Raw genomic sequence first — 21,314 nt, forward strand, 5'->3', positions numbered from 1 at the left:
GGCATGGAGGGAATCCGAAAGAAGAGAAAACAAAGATCGTGGCAGAAGAACCGTGGTAGCGTTTAAGGCCGTTTAAAATAGCCTCTCGTTTGATTGTTTGCACCGCGATGAGGGGGTTATCGCGCTGCTCGTCCCCGCGAAACTATGAGAGAACGCGAGGGGCTATTTCGCGTGTCTGGGAAACAGAGGGACCGGTGCCGTGCCACGCCGCGCCGCGCTGGTCGTCCTACAGCCAATCTATTGATAAATTCACTGGCCACTGTAAACAATGCAGCAACAATGTCAATTATGCGGACGACGATCGCGCGGCACACGCGGTAATTAATTGAATACGAGCGCGCGACTTTACGCCGTAATTAATTGCAACGGTGCGCGGTGGTTCGTGCGCGCGGGAGCCTACCAAGTGCCGTGTACAGTAGGGTGGATCGAAAAAAATATAGGGTAATTGTGGGGCAGTAGCCGCACCTTACGCAAAATTGTCACCGTGTCTAAGTTTTGCAATGAAAATTTGTTCCAAGGATACATGTACCTTCCGATACAGTGCGCATATAAGTGCGGCATCTATCCCAAATGCCCGGAAGAGACGCCGCACTTTCGTATGTCCAAGTGCTATGTCGAATATGACCCATTCTAGCCGAGAAATATCCCACAGACTTCCTTTAACGTGTATTACAAAAGTTATATCACGAAAATCTATGAATTTTTAACTACTACGATAGCAAAAGTAAACTCGACGTATAACTATTGAGACAAAGTGCGGTAGGCTTACCTAAAAAAATAGCAAAATCTTTAAAACTAACAATGGAAACACGTTCTCGCTTATTAATCTAACCTAAACGAACAGCCTAAAGCAAATAAAATCGACAGTGTTCTATTTTATTACCGATAACCCTGAAATACCGAAGGTGCGGCGTTTCTCCCAGTGCGGCATCTCTCCCGCAAAGTTGCCCACCGCTATCAGCACTGCGTGTGTGAAATCACAATTGTATCTATCAAATAATATCTTCTGTTCTGTACTTGAGCTTGAAATTTCATAATTCTGTTTACATCTAATGATACCTTCATAAGTAGGAAGCTGGAAACCCGTCAAATTTTCGGGAGTACCAAAGATAGGACAAAGGACCGACTGCCCGGAAGAAAATTTAGAATGCGATATTGTGATATAAGAAGACAACTCTGTATGGAGTGTTATACAAGACACTCTGAATGACACAGTACTCGTATTGTAATAATGGCACCTAAGACAAGTGTAACAGAGCAAGGTAAACTTGTGATTACAGGAGATACAGAAGAAAATAATGGAAATCTTTCCGACTACAACAAGCTAGTGTTAAAACAGAATATTTGTATTTTTGTCAAAATATCGAAATTTCAAGCTCAAGTGCGGAGTAGAAGATATTATTTGCTTCACCTGTGATTCCACACATGTAATACTGATAGTGGTGGGCAACTATTCCGCATTATTAGTATTCGATATAAAAAAAAAATCGATCCACCCCAATGTAGGTACAGCTGTACCTGCGCTGTCGTTTACGAACGCTTCCACCGCTTTCGGTCTACACCCAGCAGCTTGCCGCGATTTCGAGGTCGTTCTCCAATTGAAAACCGGGATTCGCCTTATCTAACAACCTCAGAACGTATGGAACGTTGCGTTGAAAATAAAAAGGAGTGCTCCCGTGAGTGGCATCGGTAGGTACTTGATACTTGTGTTACTTATGGTACGTATTAGCGCAGCAAGCACAATTGGCGCTGCAAACATCCTCCCGTTAATAACAGTATTTACATTTACCTACAGCATTTCGAAGACGTCGACGACGAAGACGACGACACGGCGGCGTTGCGCGGCGTTCGCGCTCGTGCTAGTGCTCGCGGGATCGCGTGGGCGCGTAATATATTCTTGGGATAGACAATGTGCCGAGCACGTGGGCTATAGAAGCCAAGTCGACCGGACCCGAGGCCCCATAATGAAGCGTTGACGCGAGCATAAAACGAGCGCCGCTCGAGACAATGGAGTGATTGAGCGCGGGTAACGCCAAAGGGTTGCCCGCCGTCAACCCCGGGGTGAAAATGTCAGTAACCAAATGTCAGGCCTCGCCTCCAGCGCGCTCTACAACCATTCTCGTTTCCGCGCGACCTCTCTCCCCGGGCCCGCGTTCACCTACAACCTACAACCTACACGCTCAGTCGCTCGCTCGCTCGCTTCTCAGTCGCGCTACCTCATTTCCCGCCACTTCTCTCGCCTGTCTCTTTCATCTTTTTTTTTTCGCCTGCCTTCGGAATTCCCGAATAGTTGCGTCGCGGCCGTGTCGCGTCCGAAACGATGCGCAATCGTTCCGCGACCGAAACTCGTATCTCCTTGCCGTTGCGGCGAGATCCACTTTAACGGCACGCGCTCACTGTGCAGGGCATAGACGGTAATTTTAAAGGCTCCCCCGTCTCGACCGGTAGTTGTCAAAGCGGGACGTAACGAAAACGTAATCGTCGCCAAGATACTTTGCCGCGACAAAGGGTTGTCGTCTACCCTCACCCTCGGCGTCGCCCCTCGTGAAAGATGGCTCGCGAGAAAATAACTCAGGCCGATGCTGCGGGCGCGGCGGTGCGGCTGAAACATCCTTCCGCATTACTTTATAGCTAGCAAGGATTTTTCTCTCGCCCCGAGGTCGAGAGATTGCTTTCTCTGCTAGCGTAGCGCCGTCATTTTCGGCACGTCGGATCGACGCGAACGAGAACGTTTCGGCTGAAGCGTTCCTTTGACGCGTCGCGGAACGGGTTAAGTGGGTTTTGCACGTACGGCTGCGGCTCTTTCAACGACGTTTCGAGGTTGCGCTACCTCCTCTAGTCTTCTTCATCTGCCATTCGCGCGATTCCCGTTCGAATCCCTATTCCAACGCGGCACCGGGTCAACAATTATACGGAGCAAACTCTATTCTCTCTACGAATCTTTACCCTTCTCTCCCGATTCTGCAAGGTTAGTTACTAGGGTAGTTGTTCCGAATAAGTCCTCTGTCGCCAAACCGACCTTTCTTTCCGCTTCTCTTGTTGCAATCGTTCAAAGATTTCTGTAGAATTTCATGCATTCGCAGGCTTATTCGTGGCTCGCGTACACGGACACGGTCTCCTGTGCAGGGCCGGCCGACCGAGCATCGAAACGCGACGGGTAGTCACGAGTAATGACTAGAAAACCAGTTCCATACCGGCAAGATGTTGCACGATTCCGTTCGCTAGTATGCGACCGGTGAATCGTAACCTACCGTAACCCACCGCGGGAGCACCGTGTAGCATGTTCGATCGTGCTCGAATTAACGTAACGATTCGTTCCTTCCAAACCAATAGCCAGTGTACTCCGCGTCCTGCCCCACTCTCTCACTCTCTCTCTGAATCCAAACTTTCCTGCCTTTTTCTTTTAAATTTTAGTAGAATACGCGTCGCTTATCTGGAGCCCAAAACATAAGCATTATGTCTGCTTAATTGAAAGGGTGCAGCATAAGTTTCTTAGATTTGCTACGAGAGCTACTGGTAGCCCTATGCGGTTTGATGACCATGTTTACAGTCCAGCTTTGCGAATGATGAGGCTTTCTAAACTCAGTGACCGCCGTATCTGTTCTGACCTATTATTTTTGTACAAAGTAATCCATGGCCAGAGTAACTGCCAGGATTTAGTCGCACTGATTCGTCTCCGAGCCCCACAACGGTCATTGCGTCCGAGACCTCTTTTTGTATAGGGTGTCCCTGAATATTATCACTATACAGTCGATCCCTTAAATCGTGCTATGGATGAGATGAACCAGTGCCCCGCTGACATAGACGTGTTCGCTGTCTCCTTCGCTTCGTTCAGGAACCAATTGCTTAGGAGACTGTTACCTCAGTAATTTAATTGAATTTAAATTAATTTAAGCACCTTTGGTGCTGTGACTAGGTCTCAGGGCTCAGACTGTTCTGTTTGTTTTTATTCATTTTATTTCACTTTGTTTTATTTTATTTTTTTACATTTTATTTTACGTTACTTTATGTTTTTGTTATATTTACTTTATCTTTGTACTAATTTGCTACATACTTTGTATCCAAAGGGTTCTCCCGTTAATTTAATAATAATAATAAATCGCTCTCGTGTTTCGAACACACCCTGTCTGCTTCACCCTTCGATGCATTTCATCGATGCGACGTAAGATCGGAATCGTGAGTCAGGAATTTTCACGCCGGTCGATTCGTACCACTGATAAGTGGTACTAACAATAGTTAGGTAGAATTAGTTGGACTAGAGCGACGTGTTCGCACGCATCGCGAGCAAACTCTACCTTTCCTCGCGGGTAAGGGACGAAGCCCGTCCATCTAGCAAAGTTGCTCGGTTGTAAAAACTGAGCCTCCGCCGGAAGCTCGAGGACGACGTCACCGCGCTCTCTTCCGCCCGCCAACTGACGAACAACGCGCACATTTCCCCCTAACGACTTCCATGTCCCGTTATCGCTGGCAACCGCGATAATAAGATCAAATGATTTTCGACGCCATCTTCCGAGGCATACCTTCCCCTTTAACTCGCGTGTTTGCAACCGCCGGGATTGTTAGCAGTTCCTCTAAGTAGTAAACGCCATCGGTTTGCCGCGAATCGGCCGCTGCAGCGGAACAGCGGCTAATCGAAGATGACGGGTGGATCGGAGCGGAAACGCGAATCCTTCGCGATAATACGCTTCCGGGGACGATAGCGAAGGGATGACGAAACCGAGGCGACGCGACGCTCTTGTCGAACGGTTGCAGTTCGATGCAGTCGAAGCGGGGTGGGATCGCAGAGCGATAAGCCGAGGATGGGCTGGTCTCGTCCCACTTGTTCCAACTTCCAAGCGGAGTGAGATGAGGACGATAGCGATGATACACGCGCCGACAGTCTCGCTGGACGCGCGATATAAATTCCTGGAAGATGTCCGAGAGCTGCCTCTGACCACTGAGGACACGAGCAGTCGGCACTCTCGCGTTACAAACCTCTGCAAAGTCGTAGCATTACAGCGGACCTGTTTCTTTCATAAGTAGGGGAGACCGGGGCAAAGTGGGGCGGAATAAGTTTGAAGTCGAATAAAACTATATTCTACTGTTAAAGAATAAATTAAGAAAGCTCATTTTACCCCGAGGTTCACTTTGCCCCGGTCTCCCCTAAGCAATTATTGCTGAATTAGATATTTTCTTAACCTCCTTCGCCTCGTTTAGGACTCTGGTACTTAGGAGACTACCATCTCCTTAATTTGCGCTCAGTTGTTTGGCGATGTCGTTCGTTTTATGTTATATTTTTCTCGTTACTTTATAATTTCCGTTTTATTTTATTTTTTTCTGTTTATGTTACGTTATTTTATATATATTTATTGTACTGAATTGTTCAAGCTTTGTATACTAAAGGGTTCTCCCGTCGAAATAATAATAATAATTATAATAATAATAATAATAATAATAATAATAATTCCACTTATCGGTATAGTTTTCTTATTGCGTGACGCGACGCGGCCGAAGGAAAACGGGGACGATTAGCGTGGAATATAGATTTGTAGATGAAAGGCGAGCGTCTCGGCATGGAAGAGCGAAGGTAGGAGAATCTCTTTGCGTTTGCCCCGCGATAAATTTAACCAGGCGTTGCTTCGAGAGACGGGTTTCCTTCCAACCTCTACGGTGTCTCTCCATGTCGGTTCCGCCCATCGCTGATTTATACGGGTGCGAGATATACTGCCGAGCACCCACCATACGCACCTCCTACCAAGGACATCCGAAACGCGTAAGGAGGGACACAGGGGACGGAAGAGGGGTGACCGCATGGAGAGAAGCTGCAAGGAAAATTCGCGGAGCCACCTCGACGTCGCATACTCTACCTACAGCGAACATGAATCGAACCTCGGCGAAAAGTCGAAGGGGATAACGAAGTGGGTGCGCGAATCTAGAATCCTGCGAAGGAAACGCTGAGCGCGCAGCGAATCTTTTTGTCGAATTGCCAATGCGTTTGGAGAAATTTCCAAAGGCAGAGTGCGAGGGAGGAGGCACGAAGAAGGTTCTGTAGAGGCTTGGTAACGCGATAGATTGGACGTAATTAGGGGCTTAATAAAATTCGCTGGCAATCTAGGAGGAAGCGCGACGCCCCAAGGCGGATTCGTATCGCGGCGCGCGGGGAGAATGGAACGGGCCTGGTTACTCGTAACAAACCGCAGACACCCTGACCGCCCTTGAGCGAAACGTGCGCGCGTCATTCACGCAGACCGCGATATAACCTAATAGAATTATTTTCCAAGTACGAGGGGTCGTGGCTCCCCCAGGAAGCGACAGCAGCCGCAGCAGCAGGGGTCGCAACCTAGCGGCATAAGGGATGGGATGTCGCGTCGCAACGCATCGCCCTGTGCTTCGATATACCCTACTTCGCATCGCTCCGTGGTTTCACGGGCTGGGATAATAACGACAACGGCAAAGAAGTAAATAATATCCAATCCAACAGCTCTCCACGGATTTTCAGCCGTCTTTTCCATACCTATCAACCCTCGCCCCTCTTTGTCCATCTGCGCTTCCACCGCTCGGTCGAGAATGTCGACATTACACGATCTTCGATCGGCCGACTGCTCCGCTCGGTTACTCGACAAGTACAAATCTTTCCAAAAGCACTCTCAGCGACCCTTAACCCAGCCCCAACGTCTCCCGGGATCTCGCGAGTTGGAAAGATCGTGGAGAGACCAAAGCGTATCGGCAACTGGCACGCGTGGATACCTATGCGGCTACTCGAATGTAGGACGCCGTTTGCGGCTAGCCGCGAGTTGTCTTCGTTGCCGTTCGCGCGAACGTGCGCGTAGGTAATGCAATTATTGTAATTAGTGGTCGGCTGTGTTGCAGGCTGCGTAGACGCGAACGTCTTTCTGCGTAGTGGCGCTCGCGATGTCCGCTAGCCGCAATTACGTTTCCTTTGAATAGCGTGGCAAAATTGCTGGCGACTACTGCTCCGGCTACCGTAAAGAGCGTCGCGATTTCCACGGGCCGACTTCTAAGTAGTTAGCTCCGATGACCGCGCACCTTTTCCACGGTCCCGAACAGTGTGCCCGATCCAAGCTTCACTCTCGGCCGCCATCTGCTTCGCGTCATCTGCAATCGCCGTTTACTTCCACTAATCGACAAGATAACGCTTTGCCGATTCGCACCGATTATCCTTTCGGCGATTACGAAACGTGCTAATTCAACTTGGAAAACAGAGAGAGAGAGAGAGAGAGACGGTTCGACTGCTATTTCGCGAGAAGAAGAACGAGACTCGAAACGGATCATTGGATGGATTGTTCCCTGGAAGCTGCGCAATCGTCGTTCAATGAAATAGCGTTTTATAACGAAAAGACAGCCCTTCTCTCCGCAGATACCTTCGCTGATATCTTTTCCGTTATTTGTGAAAAGGCGGGAGCGTTAACCTTGTGCCCGTGGTTCGGGGCATCGTTAAGGGGGGAAATTACTCCGACTAATGGCCGATGTATCGACGATGAGCAAAACGATGAGGTAAACGCGACTTGGCATGGCGGTGGGGAAAATCGTTGGAACGTTCTTCTCTAATCGGCGTTAAGCAACGCGGAGGGTCATCGACGCGGCAATCTTCTACGCTCGACGCGGTAACGGTATTAGCTATGGGTAGCGCTCCTCTCAGCGTATACCTACAATCTACATGCACAGCTACGTGTACACGTGTATTCTCTCTCCGCCGTATTTTCCCGCTCGACCAGCTCCGAAAGTAATCTCGATTATCGCGCGGCGCGGCCACAGGCCGCGACGTACACGTTCCGTTCGGCCGACCTTATCTTCCTGAGAGAAGACTAGCCAGCATGGCGCGGTATAGATTATCGTCGGGCCGTTTAACTCGGAACTCCGATTAGACGGAGATCTTGTTATTCCTAGGTACCTATGCCAGTACCTGTGTAGGTAGGTGCCTACCTCGCGGCAGCTCTCCCGAAAAGTTTAAAGTAGAACAACGCTGGTCGCTTTTGCAGGATAAAACATAAGAGATCCGAGCAAAGCTGAGCCTCGCTTCCGTTTCGCGCCGCGAGCGGTGCTCGACGAGCGAGGATAACGCGTGGAAGGAGCAGGAAGCGAGAGACGCGCAGCGCGCAGGCTCGATCGCTCGCGCTCGCGCTCTCCGATCGAGCCGGTCGTAATTACGCGCAATTTTTCCGAGGGTTCGAGCTCGATGTATCTCGCTTTTTCTTTCTCCTCCGTCCCTCCATCCAGCCGTCTTCGTTTATCTCCGTTTCCATCCCTTTTCCCTAGTCTCCCGGTCCTTCTCTAACTATTATTAGCGGTAATGCATGCCATTACCGTCAAGGTTCGTGCGCGAGAACGAGTCTCTCGATACACTCGGGGGAATCCGCGGTTTTATAAGCCGCGCGTGCATCGGCGCATCGGCCTGCCTACTTGACCGGCTGGCTTGCTCCTTGGTCTACTCGGTCTGACTATCTAGCCGGCCGGCTGACTATTTGGCGGCCGTTTGCCTGCTCGACCGGCCGACGAGCCTCCGTACTTCGCCTGTATCTTCTCCGTAGCTTCGTTCCTTGGTTGTTTGGTCGGCTCGTTCGTTCGCTCGCTCGCGTACACCCCCCGCTCTTCAGCGACAGCCAACTATCTCGACGTTTGGTACGAAGAGGAAGGAGCAGGTAGGTATGTGCCTACGTCGAAGCAAGAAGCGCCACGAACCCCAGCCGGAAAAGAGAAGAGATCGTTCTTCCTCTCCATCCTTTTCTCCTCTTCCCTCCTGTTCCAGAGGCGAGTGTACGCGAAGCGAACCGTGTCGCGGTTGCATCGCGCCGAGGTGCGACTACCCACGGATCATCCTAGCGAAGGCATCCGCCTCGGCGATCGAGTATTCCGGCACTCGACGCAACCGGCCGCTTCGATATTATCGAGCAGCCGCGGTTTGAAAGTTTCGTACGAAGCTGGTTGGATATCCCGCCACTTGGAATGTCCGCGGAGCGACGCTCGGGGATCCTCGCGTTCTCTATCGAATTCCAGCAGACTTGCAGCGTATCGCGGGAGGATGCTTTATCGCGGCAGAGAAACGTAAGAATCGTGGTCCACGCGCTTCGCGTCCGCGTCGTGCGCTGCGAGCGAGATCGTGATCGCGACCACGAGCGCGAAAATTTATCGCGGCGAGTCATCCCGATGGTCGGGCGCGTGCTGGTAAAAAAAGCCAGCAAGACGCGAGGCGGTCAGGGCGGAAGAAGAGGAACGGGAAACAGGGGAGACTTACTCCGGGCCATATTCCGTGGTCGCGTCGTTAAGCAGCGAAAAATAATAAATCACCGCGATTTTTAGTCTGGCTCGGGAAGATAAATTTAATAACTTAACTACCGCGGATCGTTCCTCCAGAGGACACCACGGCAAACGACGAGCCGGCCATTATTTCGGGGGCAGTTCTACGCAAGAGTTACGAGCGAGGGTGGAAGGAGAAAGAAGATGCAGTTTTTTCGAGAAGCCGCGAGAGCTCGACAGCCTCTAGGAATTAAAGCGACTCCGCTAGTTAGTCGACGCTTTTATCGAATGGAAAAGCCGAGACGTTCGACGATCCTGTGGACAGCTCCCTTCTCGTGCGCTGCGGGAACGCGTCCCTTCGAGCTTCACCACCCCTATCTAACGTTTTTCAGTCGAACGCCAACTTGATTGGCAACGGGTTAAACTCGGGCATTGCTCGCTCTGTTGTTCGGGGTTCCGAGGTGCGGGCGATTCGTAAGTTAGTCAGGATTCGCCAACCTCTAGCTCGTAAAGCGCGCGAAAGGACATATTAGAATTAACAGAGGATTACTCCTTCGAATCGCTACCCTCTCTAGTGCAGAGGCGTACAGCACGATAAATTCTGCCGGTAATAAAAAATAAGTGCTTCTCCGCCGTTTGATTTTTATGCGTCGCGTTGGGTCCGCGCATTCGACGGGAAACATTAGCTCGAGATATATTATCGTAAGTCCCAACTCGCGAGTATACGCAAAGGGACTAACCGTGTCCAGCACGGTGGGTAAGGTAAAGGTAAAAATCGAGCAAGAGAATCTCGAGAAATATCGAGCACTATATCGCGGTCTCTCGTGGCCCGGCTAAAGGTGACTCTCTCGACTCTCGACTATGGAAGAGGAGCGGACCCTGACTTTGGCCCGTTCCCGTTTCCGTCCCCGTTCCCTTTCCCTCTTGCTCGCCGTTTGAGATACGACCTCGATTCCATATGGCTCGTGAATCGCAGAGGAACGGGCGGACGATCCTTTTTGCCGTCCTCTCGTATCTGGCCCGTGGCTGGAAAGGGGCGAGTGCGGGGTGGGAGAGACACCTAAATCGGCGGTTAAACGCGGCGCTAGGCTCCGCGTTCGCCGCGATATTCACAACGGCGTCGTATCCAGCTACTTACCGGCCGTGAAATATGAAATTAAATTCATTAGGCTTCTCGCGGTTATAATAAATCGAACGATTGTGCCGGGATAGAAGACGTATCAGGCTTATAACTCAGACGGTCTGAATGGGAAATGATGAGAAATGTCTCTCATTGAACGCTGGGGGGTCCAGGACCCTTTCCCCTCTCTCTTCCCCTCTTCCTCCCTCTCTCTCATTTTGCCTTTCGACCGCCGCGGCGCGGTACACGAGAGCCGGCTATCGCGCAATCTGAAACGCTTCTCGAGCCTGGGCCGATCCGGCGACAGAGACGCGGAAACACTGGCCGTCGGGCAACTCGCGGCAAAACGGATAGAGAGATAACGATAAAGGGAAGAAACAGGTCGGAGGGCGGTAGGCTGAGTTCTACCCGTGATTCACAGACTTCAGAGGTCTTTGGAACTGGATCGATATCGTAGAGCCGTCCTCGCTGGTTTCAATAACCAAGTGATACGCGGGTATATGCAACAGAGAGGTGAGACAAAACGAAAAGGAGGTGGCAGTAGGTATATAACGGTGCGTACGACTCGCGTCCGCGTTCGCACTCCTCCTGTCCTCCGTCCGATCGTTGGAGCGTGAGGAATGCTCCTCGGTCCGCCCGGGAAACGCGACAGCGGGCTAGTTTCGCGCGGACGTTTCTTTTTATCGCCAGTACCTACCGCGTGATCTACTTTGCGTTCCCCCCTTACTACTTAATTTATCCGACAGCCGCTTCACCCTGCAAATCGCTCGATGGAAAGGCCAGCGGCCGGCTGATTTATATCGGTGCATTTAAATAGAACAAAGTAACCGGTCGGCGGTCACCGAACCAACGATCGACGATTCGACGAACCGGCTCCGATTTTCTCGCGGCCGGCCCGGAAAGAAGTCCCCAGGCGCTGCCGTTTCTGAAACTGCTTGTTCCGCTTGGGAATTACGCTCTGCATCGCCAGAAGTACACTCGGAAACGCGCTACTCGGTACGAAGCGAAGTTAATCTCGGTATGCACGCGCCAGTCGGGGTAGGGTAGTGCAGCTGCGAACCTGTTCGATCGGCGAAAGGCTTATCTCCTCCGCGTGCAATAAATTATATCTATCTGTCGGCCATCGGAACGACGACTAGGAAACATTTATCGTAAGTTGCTCTTCGCGTAGCGATTAAACCAACGGGTTTCCAGCGTTAAAATCGATGCACGCTGGTAGCCGATGCTGGCCGCGTGAGTCGCGTCCAACGCGAAAGCGATGCTCGATCTCTGGACCGTGGGCTTCGGTAAGCTTCGAACGCTCTCTCGTACCTATCCCCCGCGTTGCCGCCTTCGGCTTTCCACTATTTAGACCTCCAGCTGCCCGATTTCTCCAAGTATTTGACAAACTTTCCCAGACGTTTCGCCTTTTTCTTCCCCTTACCCTCAATCGTTCCGATCCATCGCGCGTTCGCATCTCATTACAGCATTAGGTAGTACTAACTGCCTCGTCACCAGCATCCAATCTTTCACGCGCATCGGCGAGGCACGAATATAGGATTTCATCGGACGCGTAAAAGAATGCCGCCCAATTTCCATTAAATCTGAATTAATTTCGCGCAACGCCACTCGCCGCGTTCGTTCATTATCTCCTTCGCTCGGAGCCGTTGCACGGACAGTCGATACGACCGCAGTCGCGTGTACCTGCGTACATATGTGGCAGTGCGGCACGCAGCCACGTTAATTATTACAAGCGTTGATCGATATTGGTGGGGACTGCAAAAAATGGTACCGTAACCTTGTGCAACTTTTTCCGCTCCGGGCATTTCTAACGTTCAGGAAAGAGTGGCCTGGGTCTTTTGCGCGAAAAGGTCCACGCTATCGAGATGCAGAGAGATGACGACGCGGATGCCGACAACAACTCGTTTGTCTGGCGAGGAAGCGTAATTAGCGTTAGCGCGAACAAACGAGCGCGCACCTACCGACATGAAAAACGCGATCGTAAGTCGTGAGTTACGCAGCCTGTAAGGTGAACCAGTACCATCTCCGTCCATCTAGCGCGCCTCTAAACCGATTCGTCTACGCGAACACGATTCGGTCTTGTAATTAGATAGAGCCTAGATAGCAAAGTAAGAGCACTCGAAAGCTCGGAACGCCGCAGCAGACATACATCCGTCGCGGGTTTTTCCAATGTTTCGGCTCTCGTCGGACAGTCGCAACGGTATGTACCCAACCGAATAGAAGGGAAAACGAGGGAGAGCGGGACAGATAGATGGAGAGAGAGAAAGAGAGGGAGATTCCCGTACGAAAATTTATGACCGAGCTTGCGTTGTCCGAGTGTCGTTAAACGAGCGCAGCTTTCAATGGAGCAAATGGACTGTGATTTGTACATTGACAGGCGCGTAATGCCACAACATCGGAGGCATCGGCGTTTCTCTTGCTCGAGGAGAAGTGTCGAAACGGACCGAGTCAAAGAATAGCTCGTGTTTTGGTCGAATCGTTCGCTTTTCGCTTCCTCTGAAAGAGATAACGACCTCTCGAGTGTTCGGTGAAATATCCATTCTACGCTGTTTTCCTCTTTAAAACGGAGTCCCCCGTAGGCGTGCCGATTCCTGCCAGCTGCGCTCTGCGACTCGTTCGACCAAGCTGCTCCTCCAAGCGTTTCTCTCTTTATACTTTATACCCGGCCCTTCTAAATAGACAGGCTCCAGACACTTTTGGGACAATTTTCCAAAGCCGGCTGGCGGTTCTCGCAGTGGCTCGCCGGTAGCTAAGTAGTAACCGCGTAGCATATCGTCATGTCGCATTGTTTCGTTTCATCGATTACGAGCCATCCACGGATTTGCTAAATGCTATTGCGTGCCCGCTACTTAAGCCCTCGCGTCGAATGTCGAATTTATTTTTAATTTACTACACAATTGACCCTATTAATTGGGCTATGCGGTACGCTAATCAGCAGTTTAAGGAGGTAGACCCATTCATAGGCTCGCTCAGCTCTTTTCGCGCGAGATTATTTAGTCATTTAGCAAATTCACGTGTGGTTAGTTAATTAATTAATTAATACTTACTTATGTTCTAGACGGTATGGGCTCTGTTTTTATGTATATATCTTGTATATTAAGGAATTTCCCGTTAAATATAATAATAATATTAATAATAAATAATAATTTACGAAGAAGCCCAGCCAGTACTAAGAGAAGAGATACTAGGGCAAGCATTCGCCAATCGGTTGCGGCGATAACTATTACTACCGTCGCACAGTGGGGTATTTGGCCTGAAAACCCGGACATAAATCGATTAAATTTTTTTGCATAAACCGTAAAATTTTTGGTGCTCGAGACAGTTGAATATCTGAGGAACAATGTATAAATACTGTTTTTTTTCTTTCATTTGTGCACTCATGAAGCAACAGGCTTCATCGAAAGTTAAGAGATTCTAGAGCACGCGATTCTTTCTTTACCGTCCTTTGAAACATCGTTGGCTTATTAGAATTTTCTACAAGTAGTAAAGAAATCTTGTGAATGTATACATAAAAGTTACAATAAATATTGTTTGCACTCCGCAGCACTTGACAAACATCAAGAAACTTTTACAGTTTGGCACATTCCTCTTTAAGGGCGGATTTTACCCCCTGGATACCGATTTCGATAGAATCGATTTAATGAGTCGAAAAGTAGAAAGTTTGAACTTTAAAATGGTTTTTATTTCATCAACTTTGGACGAATTTTAACAAAGTTATGGGAGTTTGAAGATTTTAAAATAGTCATGTCCGGGTTTTGTGGCCAAATACCCCACTGTGCGTCGCATCGGCGTCGTCCAGCCGAATCGCTTTCGCCAACGAAATAACGAATTCAATTGACGCGATAGAGGTGTACGCTTCTCGTTTGACGGAAGAGGAGAAGGAAGTGGCGTTGCAGTGTTCCGGATCGAATCGACTGCTTTTTAACAGATCTTAAATACCTCTGGAATCCCGAAGAACGAATCGTGTGATTGGACACGGACTGTTGCTGGCTCGGCGGAGACAGCTGGTGGCTCTTTTTCGGTCGACTGGCCCCATCACGAAATTTCGTCTCCCGAGCGCTGTTGCGCCAGATAAAGATCATCCTTGCGACTCTCGAGCATTTCTCGGGCGCCTGCCGCGGTCCGCCCGGCCCCGGCCCAGAAGAATATATGGTTTGTTGTCGATTGTGTATACACTCGTCGGCTGATTGGGCTCATTGTGGCCGATTCGGGCGTGCACTTGGCCCGGTGCGACTCGTGCCGACTGCGGACCCGCACCGGCACGACCGCGGCGCAGCCTTTCCGTTTCCGTCTCCTTTTTCGCCCCCCAAAACGACAGCTCCTTTTTCCTTCCTCCAGACTCTGTGTGCCAGCGGAGCAGGCTAGGCGGCATCTAAGCTATCGTCTCTCGCTCGCTCCGCCCGATTGTCTCTCTTTTTTCTTCCCTTCAAAGCGACCCGTAGCTCGAAAAGTGCTCTCGCAGGCCCCATTGTCGCGCGAACGCGTCGTCGAGAGAAGAGCAAACACGCTTAACCTCCCGACCTATTGTCGCGGCAGATTATCCGATTTGCAGTGTGTGCCCAATGGAATGTCTGTTACGAGCGCGAACGGAGGAGCAGGAGGAGCACGAGCAGCGCAGGTTACTCCCGTCGTGCCGCCCGCGTTTCCTCTCCGTTCCTCACCGTTTCACTTGCCGCGGCGCAGAACGCCACAGAGAACGACTAATAATCCGTAATCCTACCTGTTTATTGGCCGCTGCACGTGCGAGCATATTCCTAACGGCGCGGGACAATATCGAGCGACTATGCTCGTTACCGAGACACCGTCCGTCTCCGTTTACCTTAATATCTCGTTATTACGAAACACCGAGCAGCACGGGGACTGGCCGAGCTTTCCATAACCGGTTATCGTCGCTCGATATCGTAATTCACCTGGTTACTTTGACCGCAGCGCCTCTCCGATCTCGCTATTACTGAATTCCCCAGCCACTTTTAGTCGGAATCGATCGCTGCGTATGGTAGGACCGATACCTATCGCTTGACCGTTGCGGTCGCGTTGAAGGATGAAAGAGAGGCAGCGCAGCCTGCGTTTCGCGAGGCTCTTGCCATTGGAATTTCGCAACGTAACGCGGACAGTGATCGGCGGGGTTGGTTTCTTGGTGGATGCTGCGGACCAGAGATCTCCGGTTCGTACTAGGGGTGGGGGCGGACGAGGGTTGGGCGTTATTGGATTACGCGTCGACATTGTCCCCGTGGCGGACAGCTGTTCGTCCCGGAGCCGACGCAAGATGCACGCCGAATATGAAAATAATATTTCCCTTTGGCATCGCTATGATCGATATTTATTCAAGCGACGGCCCCGCGCGTCCGGCCGGCATTGTGCGTATCGCGGTCCCGAGATCTCGTTCGCCTCGCATTGTATCCGAAACTTGGATGCACCGAAAGATGCTCTTCTCTCGAGAGATTTGCGCGCACTGACAATACACGGCCCGAAATCGGCAGGACCGATTACGAGACCTTCGTCTCTTTTCTCCTTGGATCCGGCCGAACCCCGTCTCGAACACCCTCGATCAGCAAAACGGAAAGTCATCGGAGGCTTTTCACGTCGCTTCGACGCCGAACAATGCCGGCTTTTATCGCGAATCGTCCTTTCTCGAGTCGTTCGGGACTCAGCGTCGCGTAAGTGTTTCAACCGAAAATTCGGAAACCCGAAGCGCACCGTGGATTTGCACTATCACCCACCCGACTCGTAGCTACGGAGAACCGAAAGTCAGTGTTACGCGGACTTTCGTCCGAATCTGTTCCCTTTTCCCTCCGCCGCTGGTCTTCCATTCGAAAGATATTCGCGCCGAGTTTACGTGGCAAGTTTCGATGCCGCGCTGTTAGCGGAGACGCTCGGCGAACAATGACGCGACGGCGGAACTTCAATCCCGGTAAATTGAATTCGCGGCGAGACGGAATTTTAAAGTTGCTTGCGGAAGCGAAGAAGAAACGGTGTGCAGGGGTGCGGCTGCTGGTCGGCCAGGCCCGGCCCGGCCGGTTGCCACCGGTGCTCCCTAACTTTCCGATTCCCCGGTCCGAAAGGGTTTTCGCATTCTCCGCTAAGTGAGAAGTTTTATCCGACTCTCCTTACATCCGGCTGCACTCGGAGCAAACGAGAGGCCGTTATCGCATTATGGAGAGCTGGGAATGGAGAGCTCCCCATCGGCCGAGCACGGTTTAAATTACGATTTCGCTGGTATTTCGTCTTGGACCGATTGCTGGTGAGTCGGACATTCGTTAGACTCGAAAGACGAGTAGGTAGTCCCGCGCGCCGCGCTCGAGTCGCACGAGCCGGAGTTTGGGGATTTATCAAGAAGGTTGTTTCGCAAACACGACGAGCAGGCAGCGTTCCGGGAGCGTTGATTAACGACCCGGCGCGTGGTGCTCTCGAGTACGCCAAGTAATGTCAGACGCGAAGTCGATGCGGTGGGGCAGGTATCGCGCAACATTTTATCGCATAGAAAGTTGCAGAAATATTTTCAGGCAAAACTTACGCGACTACGTAACCAAGGGAGCGCGTGCAAAGCATTTCCAACTCACCTGAAACCAAAAAAAAGAAACATGTCGTATTAAGGTTTACCGTAACATTGCGAAAGCTTCGATTAACGTAGCAAACGAACCTACGCACGACGGCCCTCGCAACGAGTTACAGGCGTCTTTCCGAAAAGGTAGGGAAAAGAAAGAGGAAATTGCAAGCGTTCCAACCGGTTAACGCAGCAAACTACATACCGCGTTGGGTAGAGATAACGAGGGAGGGAACGGTCGTAACGGTCGTAACGATCGGCTGGCGAGTATCGTCCGATAGATCCAGCGAGTACTCGAATCACGAAGGGGTACAAATGTCGTGGCCCGTGTAGAGTAACCTTTGCTTTCTCGTACGATCGAGGAGCTTCGAACGTACGACACACCCTGCCGGGATCCACCGGCAAGATAACGACGTCGTGCTCGATCCTTCCTCGATATCCACCGATTAATTTCCCCCCTTTCTACTTTCGCGTTGATGCCTCCTCGCTTCGTTCCCTTCTTCCTCCCGCCTCTTCTCCCGCAGCTTCTCTCGCTTCGGTCGCGCTTCCGGCACGCTCGATCGAGCGCAGCGGCGCGATTTTTCCGAGCGAGCTGAAACGCGGAAACGCAACTCGACGCGCGCGAACGCTCCGAATGAAATAACAGCCGGTGCACGCCACTCGGAAAGCCAATAATCGCCTGGGCGTTAACCAGATCCGCGACAAGTTTACAGGTCCGCTTTCATTGGAAGAAGAAAAGCAGATGTGGCGACGCTTGAAGGAGAAGAGCGGCAAGGGAAGGAAAGGAGGGTGGACAGAAAAATTGGGCTCTCTCGTGGTCCGGTGGAGCCGCGAGTTGGCGCGGTACCTACACCGGGCACCGAACGGCGCGGTGCGGGCGAACGAGAATATCGAAAAGAGGAGAATACAGCTAAACGATGTAACAGCCGAGCTAAGTCGTATCCAACCTTTCACCCTCTCGCTCCACCTCGCTGCTGCTCCCTTCGCGCTCCTCTATCCATCCATCTTTCGCTCCCTCCTCTCTCTCTTCTTTTCGCTCGCCTCCACATTCTGCTCTGTCTTTCCTCGTCCGGTCGAACGGCCGATAGATAATTGGCGTTGCGTGCTTCGAGATAAACGGCCGTGATTGGCGAAAATAACGATTAATAATTATCCACTCGCGGGATCCGAGGCGGCCTGCCCTCTCATCTCGGATCTCGAGAGAGATCCGAGTCGAACCGAGAGAGAGGACGAACCGGAGGAACAGAGGACGATGGCTATTCCACGCTCGGATCTCCGTCCTATCTTCCGCACTTTCTCTCTCTCTCTTTCTCTCTCTGTCTCTCTCCAGCTCTCGCTCCCTTCTCCGCACCTCTCTTTCCTTTTTTCTCCTTGCACGCCCTTCGAATCTTTTCCCAACCAGTGCTTTACCTGTTCGGAATCGACGCGAGTTATAGTCGTCCGATGCATCTCCGTTCCATTCCATTCCGTACCGCCGTTGCGATTAGTCCCTCAGTTTCGCTCTGCACCCACTTCGAATCCAGCCGAGGACACGGAAGTGGAATGTTCCCGCGTGGCTGGTACAGGTATACCGTTGCGCGCTCAAAACTTTTTGAAAAATCGACCCCCGCGCGCAACCGTCTCGTCCTCCAACTTGCAACGAACTCCTCAAATACATTACAGATTCGCACTGAACACAGATCTTACTTCGACTATTCGGACACGAGTGCATTCAGCTACGTTAGAAGCACTGCGGCCGAACGTGGCCCGTGAAACGTGGTCGCGCGTCGCGTCCCTTGGAACGCCGGCGAAGTTAAGACCGATCGATGATGTTCCCTAGACCGTGCTTCTTTCTCAGCTGCCCGGTACTTAGCTCTCGACAAGTCTCGCCTCGCGGGAAAGATGCTTTCGAGTTGCAAGTCTCGTTCTGGCCAACCGAGAACGGGGCAATAGAGAGAGAGACGTACAAAGAGATTTCGGTAGCGTATCGCTGGAACACCGAGGGTTCGGATTGCACTGGAATAATCCCGTCGCGTTCTCTGTCGGCGCCGGCGGTCGTTTTGCGATGTTCGTTGGCGTTCGTTACCGTCGTTGTCGTCGCGGAACCCGATAAACGAGCAGACGAGTGGCGCGTGCCACGCGTTACGATTAACTGTCATTCGCGCTTTGCCTTTGACTCTCGCGCTTCCATCCAGGCCCACCTACGTACGCGCTCGCCAGCTTGCCAGCTGGCCAGCTCGCCTCTCTTTTTCTCCCACCCCCTTTTTCTCGTTTCGTTGCGTTTACGCCGCGCTGGTCCCGCGAGCCTGCCCCCTCTCCCCCGACCGTTATTATTATCCTTCGAAATTCATTACAGAACGAAACTGACATTTATCCTTTCATCCGTGCCGGGACGTTTTCGCTGGACCGACGACACTTTCGATATCCAAGCGTGGGTATCCATAAAAATATCGCAGATATTCTCTAAGCGGTGACAATGTTCCAGCTGGGACGTAGGATGTCGCTTCTGTTTGACGAGGAACGTTAGAAAAATCGAGGACTGCTTATGACTGCCGAGACAGTTTGCATTGCACGCGATTCGAGTTTCCGTCTACACTACGCAAACACGTAGTCGGAGTTTGGGATCGCGGTGTTCCCTTCTGCTCGTCGCCCTCAAAGAGCCAAAGTAAACGGGAGAGTCTCGAACGACGAGCGAGATATAGGTATACCTGCGTAGTACTCTTTGGCAACGAGCAGAAAGGACGGGAGAGAGGAGAAAAGAGGAGAAGAGGAGAGATGCGAAATATTCCCTGGCAACCAGTTTATCGAACTGCATGGGAAAAGGAGGCAGGTAACGGGCGGTGGTCAACGATTCATGCTTGGATCCGGACGGATCCGCGCGTGCTTATGGAATTGCGTGCATCCACGCTAGGAGGTAAGTTAAGTGCAACGTTCCCAGCTGATCTTCGCGAGATTTTCGGTTTCTCTTTGCATCCGCTTTACCGGCTACCAGCGGCGGATTTAACCCTCAACTGGTATATTGTTTTTTCAAACGTAACTGTTATCTTGGGGTCGTGGCAGACCCCAAATAAAAAACGACACAGAAATTTGTATAGTCGACATTAGATCAACCTCTATGAATACCTATTTTGTTCGTAGGTAATGTATAAAATAACAGATACGTAGAAAGTTAAACTATTATGATCAAATTAATTAGAAATTCAGTTTACAAACTTAGACAACCAAATATTTTGCAGCGAACCTTGCGTGCTTGGGGTTATGACTGACCCCAGGATACCAGTTAAGGGTTAAGAAAAAAAGACCCTGGTGGTAGTTTACTAAAATCGGGTAAGCGTACAGAAAAGTATAGAAAGAAAATATAGTCCTGGATAAAATCATAATTTCTTTTTGAAGACAGGTCCCTAGGGGCTCATTTTCCAGGAAAATAAAGCGGTAGTTCACTAAAAAACGGGCTGCGTGTAATAATACAGAACATCGGCCACCCTGTTAAATCCACCACTGCCGGCTACCGTGGCGCGATTCGATAAAATATTTTACGCGCCGCGCGTTAAAAGCGTTCCCTCGTTGCTGGGAGCCGGGACGGGACGGCGCGGCCGCGGCTGAGCGCGATTAGCTGATGCAAAGTACAAAGTCGAACGACTCGGGCGCCGGCAGAACGAGTCGCAAGAAATCGAGAACGTTTGAGTGGCCGCTTTTCCGCGGCTACGTTCCTTGCGTAGGCAACAAGGATCGATCCGATCCGGCGGATGCATCGACGAATGACGGAGCAGCAGACACGGACAGAAAGGGCTTGCGAGAGGAGAGAAAAAAAAACAGCACAGCGGTGGTACCGACTGGTGACTTGGTAGCTTGGTACGTAGGAAAAAGCGCATCGCTGTTTAATAGAATTGAACGGTGCGCGGCGCGCGGCGATGCCTGGCGTGACGTTGGATCCGTGACGCGATACGATTTGATAAGTTGTGTCAACTGCTCGTTAGTTAATTGTCGGTGCGCGACACTCTCGCGATTCCACTGGCTCTCGTTCGTGTACGCAGTCGCAACGAACCCCCCGAGCTAACTTTGTCACCCCTTTTCGGCACCCTCCTGATGCTCGGACCTCGCTACCGCCAATGTACTGGCCGCTGTCCAATGAATGCCCTTCATTTCCATACTTCGTTCGACGGTCAGTGAGACCAGCTAATCAGATTATTTAACCCTCGTTCGACCTGCCTGTTCTCTTCCTCCTCCTACCCTCTCATGCCATTGCCCCCCTTGTCACTCGCCCTTCCCCTCTCTCCAGCGTTCTCGTCTCCTCCCCCCCCCCCTATATTCACGGCGATTAAGAGCAATTCTTTCTTCAGCCGGCAGAAAGCGAACGTCAGAGGGCGAAACAGTATGGCTTTCTAATCTTTAGCCAATCGGGCGGTTCCTACGAGTGTTAACTCGCAACCAACCGCC

At 51.2% G+C, this 21,314-nt stretch overlaps 1 protein-coding gene across 3 annotated transcripts in view; it reads right to left on the reverse strand.

Moving 5' to 3' along the window:
• The window catches only part of Svp (COUP transcription factor 2), a 68,191-nt gene that overhangs the window by 8,315 nt on the left and 38,562 nt on the right, over positions 1–21,314 (reverse strand). For 2 of the 3 annotated variants that reach the window (XM_076808888.1, XM_076808886.1), the window contains one exon: positions 16,869–16,914. The exons of the other annotated variant lie outside the window; for it this stretch is intronic. In XM_076808888.1, coding sequence (XP_076665003.1) covers positions 16,869–16,914 — 46 coding nt within the window. The remainder of the gene's footprint in view (positions 1–16,868; positions 16,915–21,314) is intronic. 3 annotated transcript variants of the gene reach the window in all.

Source organism: Andrena cerasifolii, chromosome 3 (genome assembly GCF_050908995.1).
Source record: "Andrena cerasifolii isolate SP2316 chromosome 3, iyAndCera1_principal, whole genome shotgun sequence".
Lineage (NCBI taxonomy): Eukaryota > Metazoa > Arthropoda > Insecta > Hymenoptera > Andrenidae > Andrena > Andrena cerasifolii.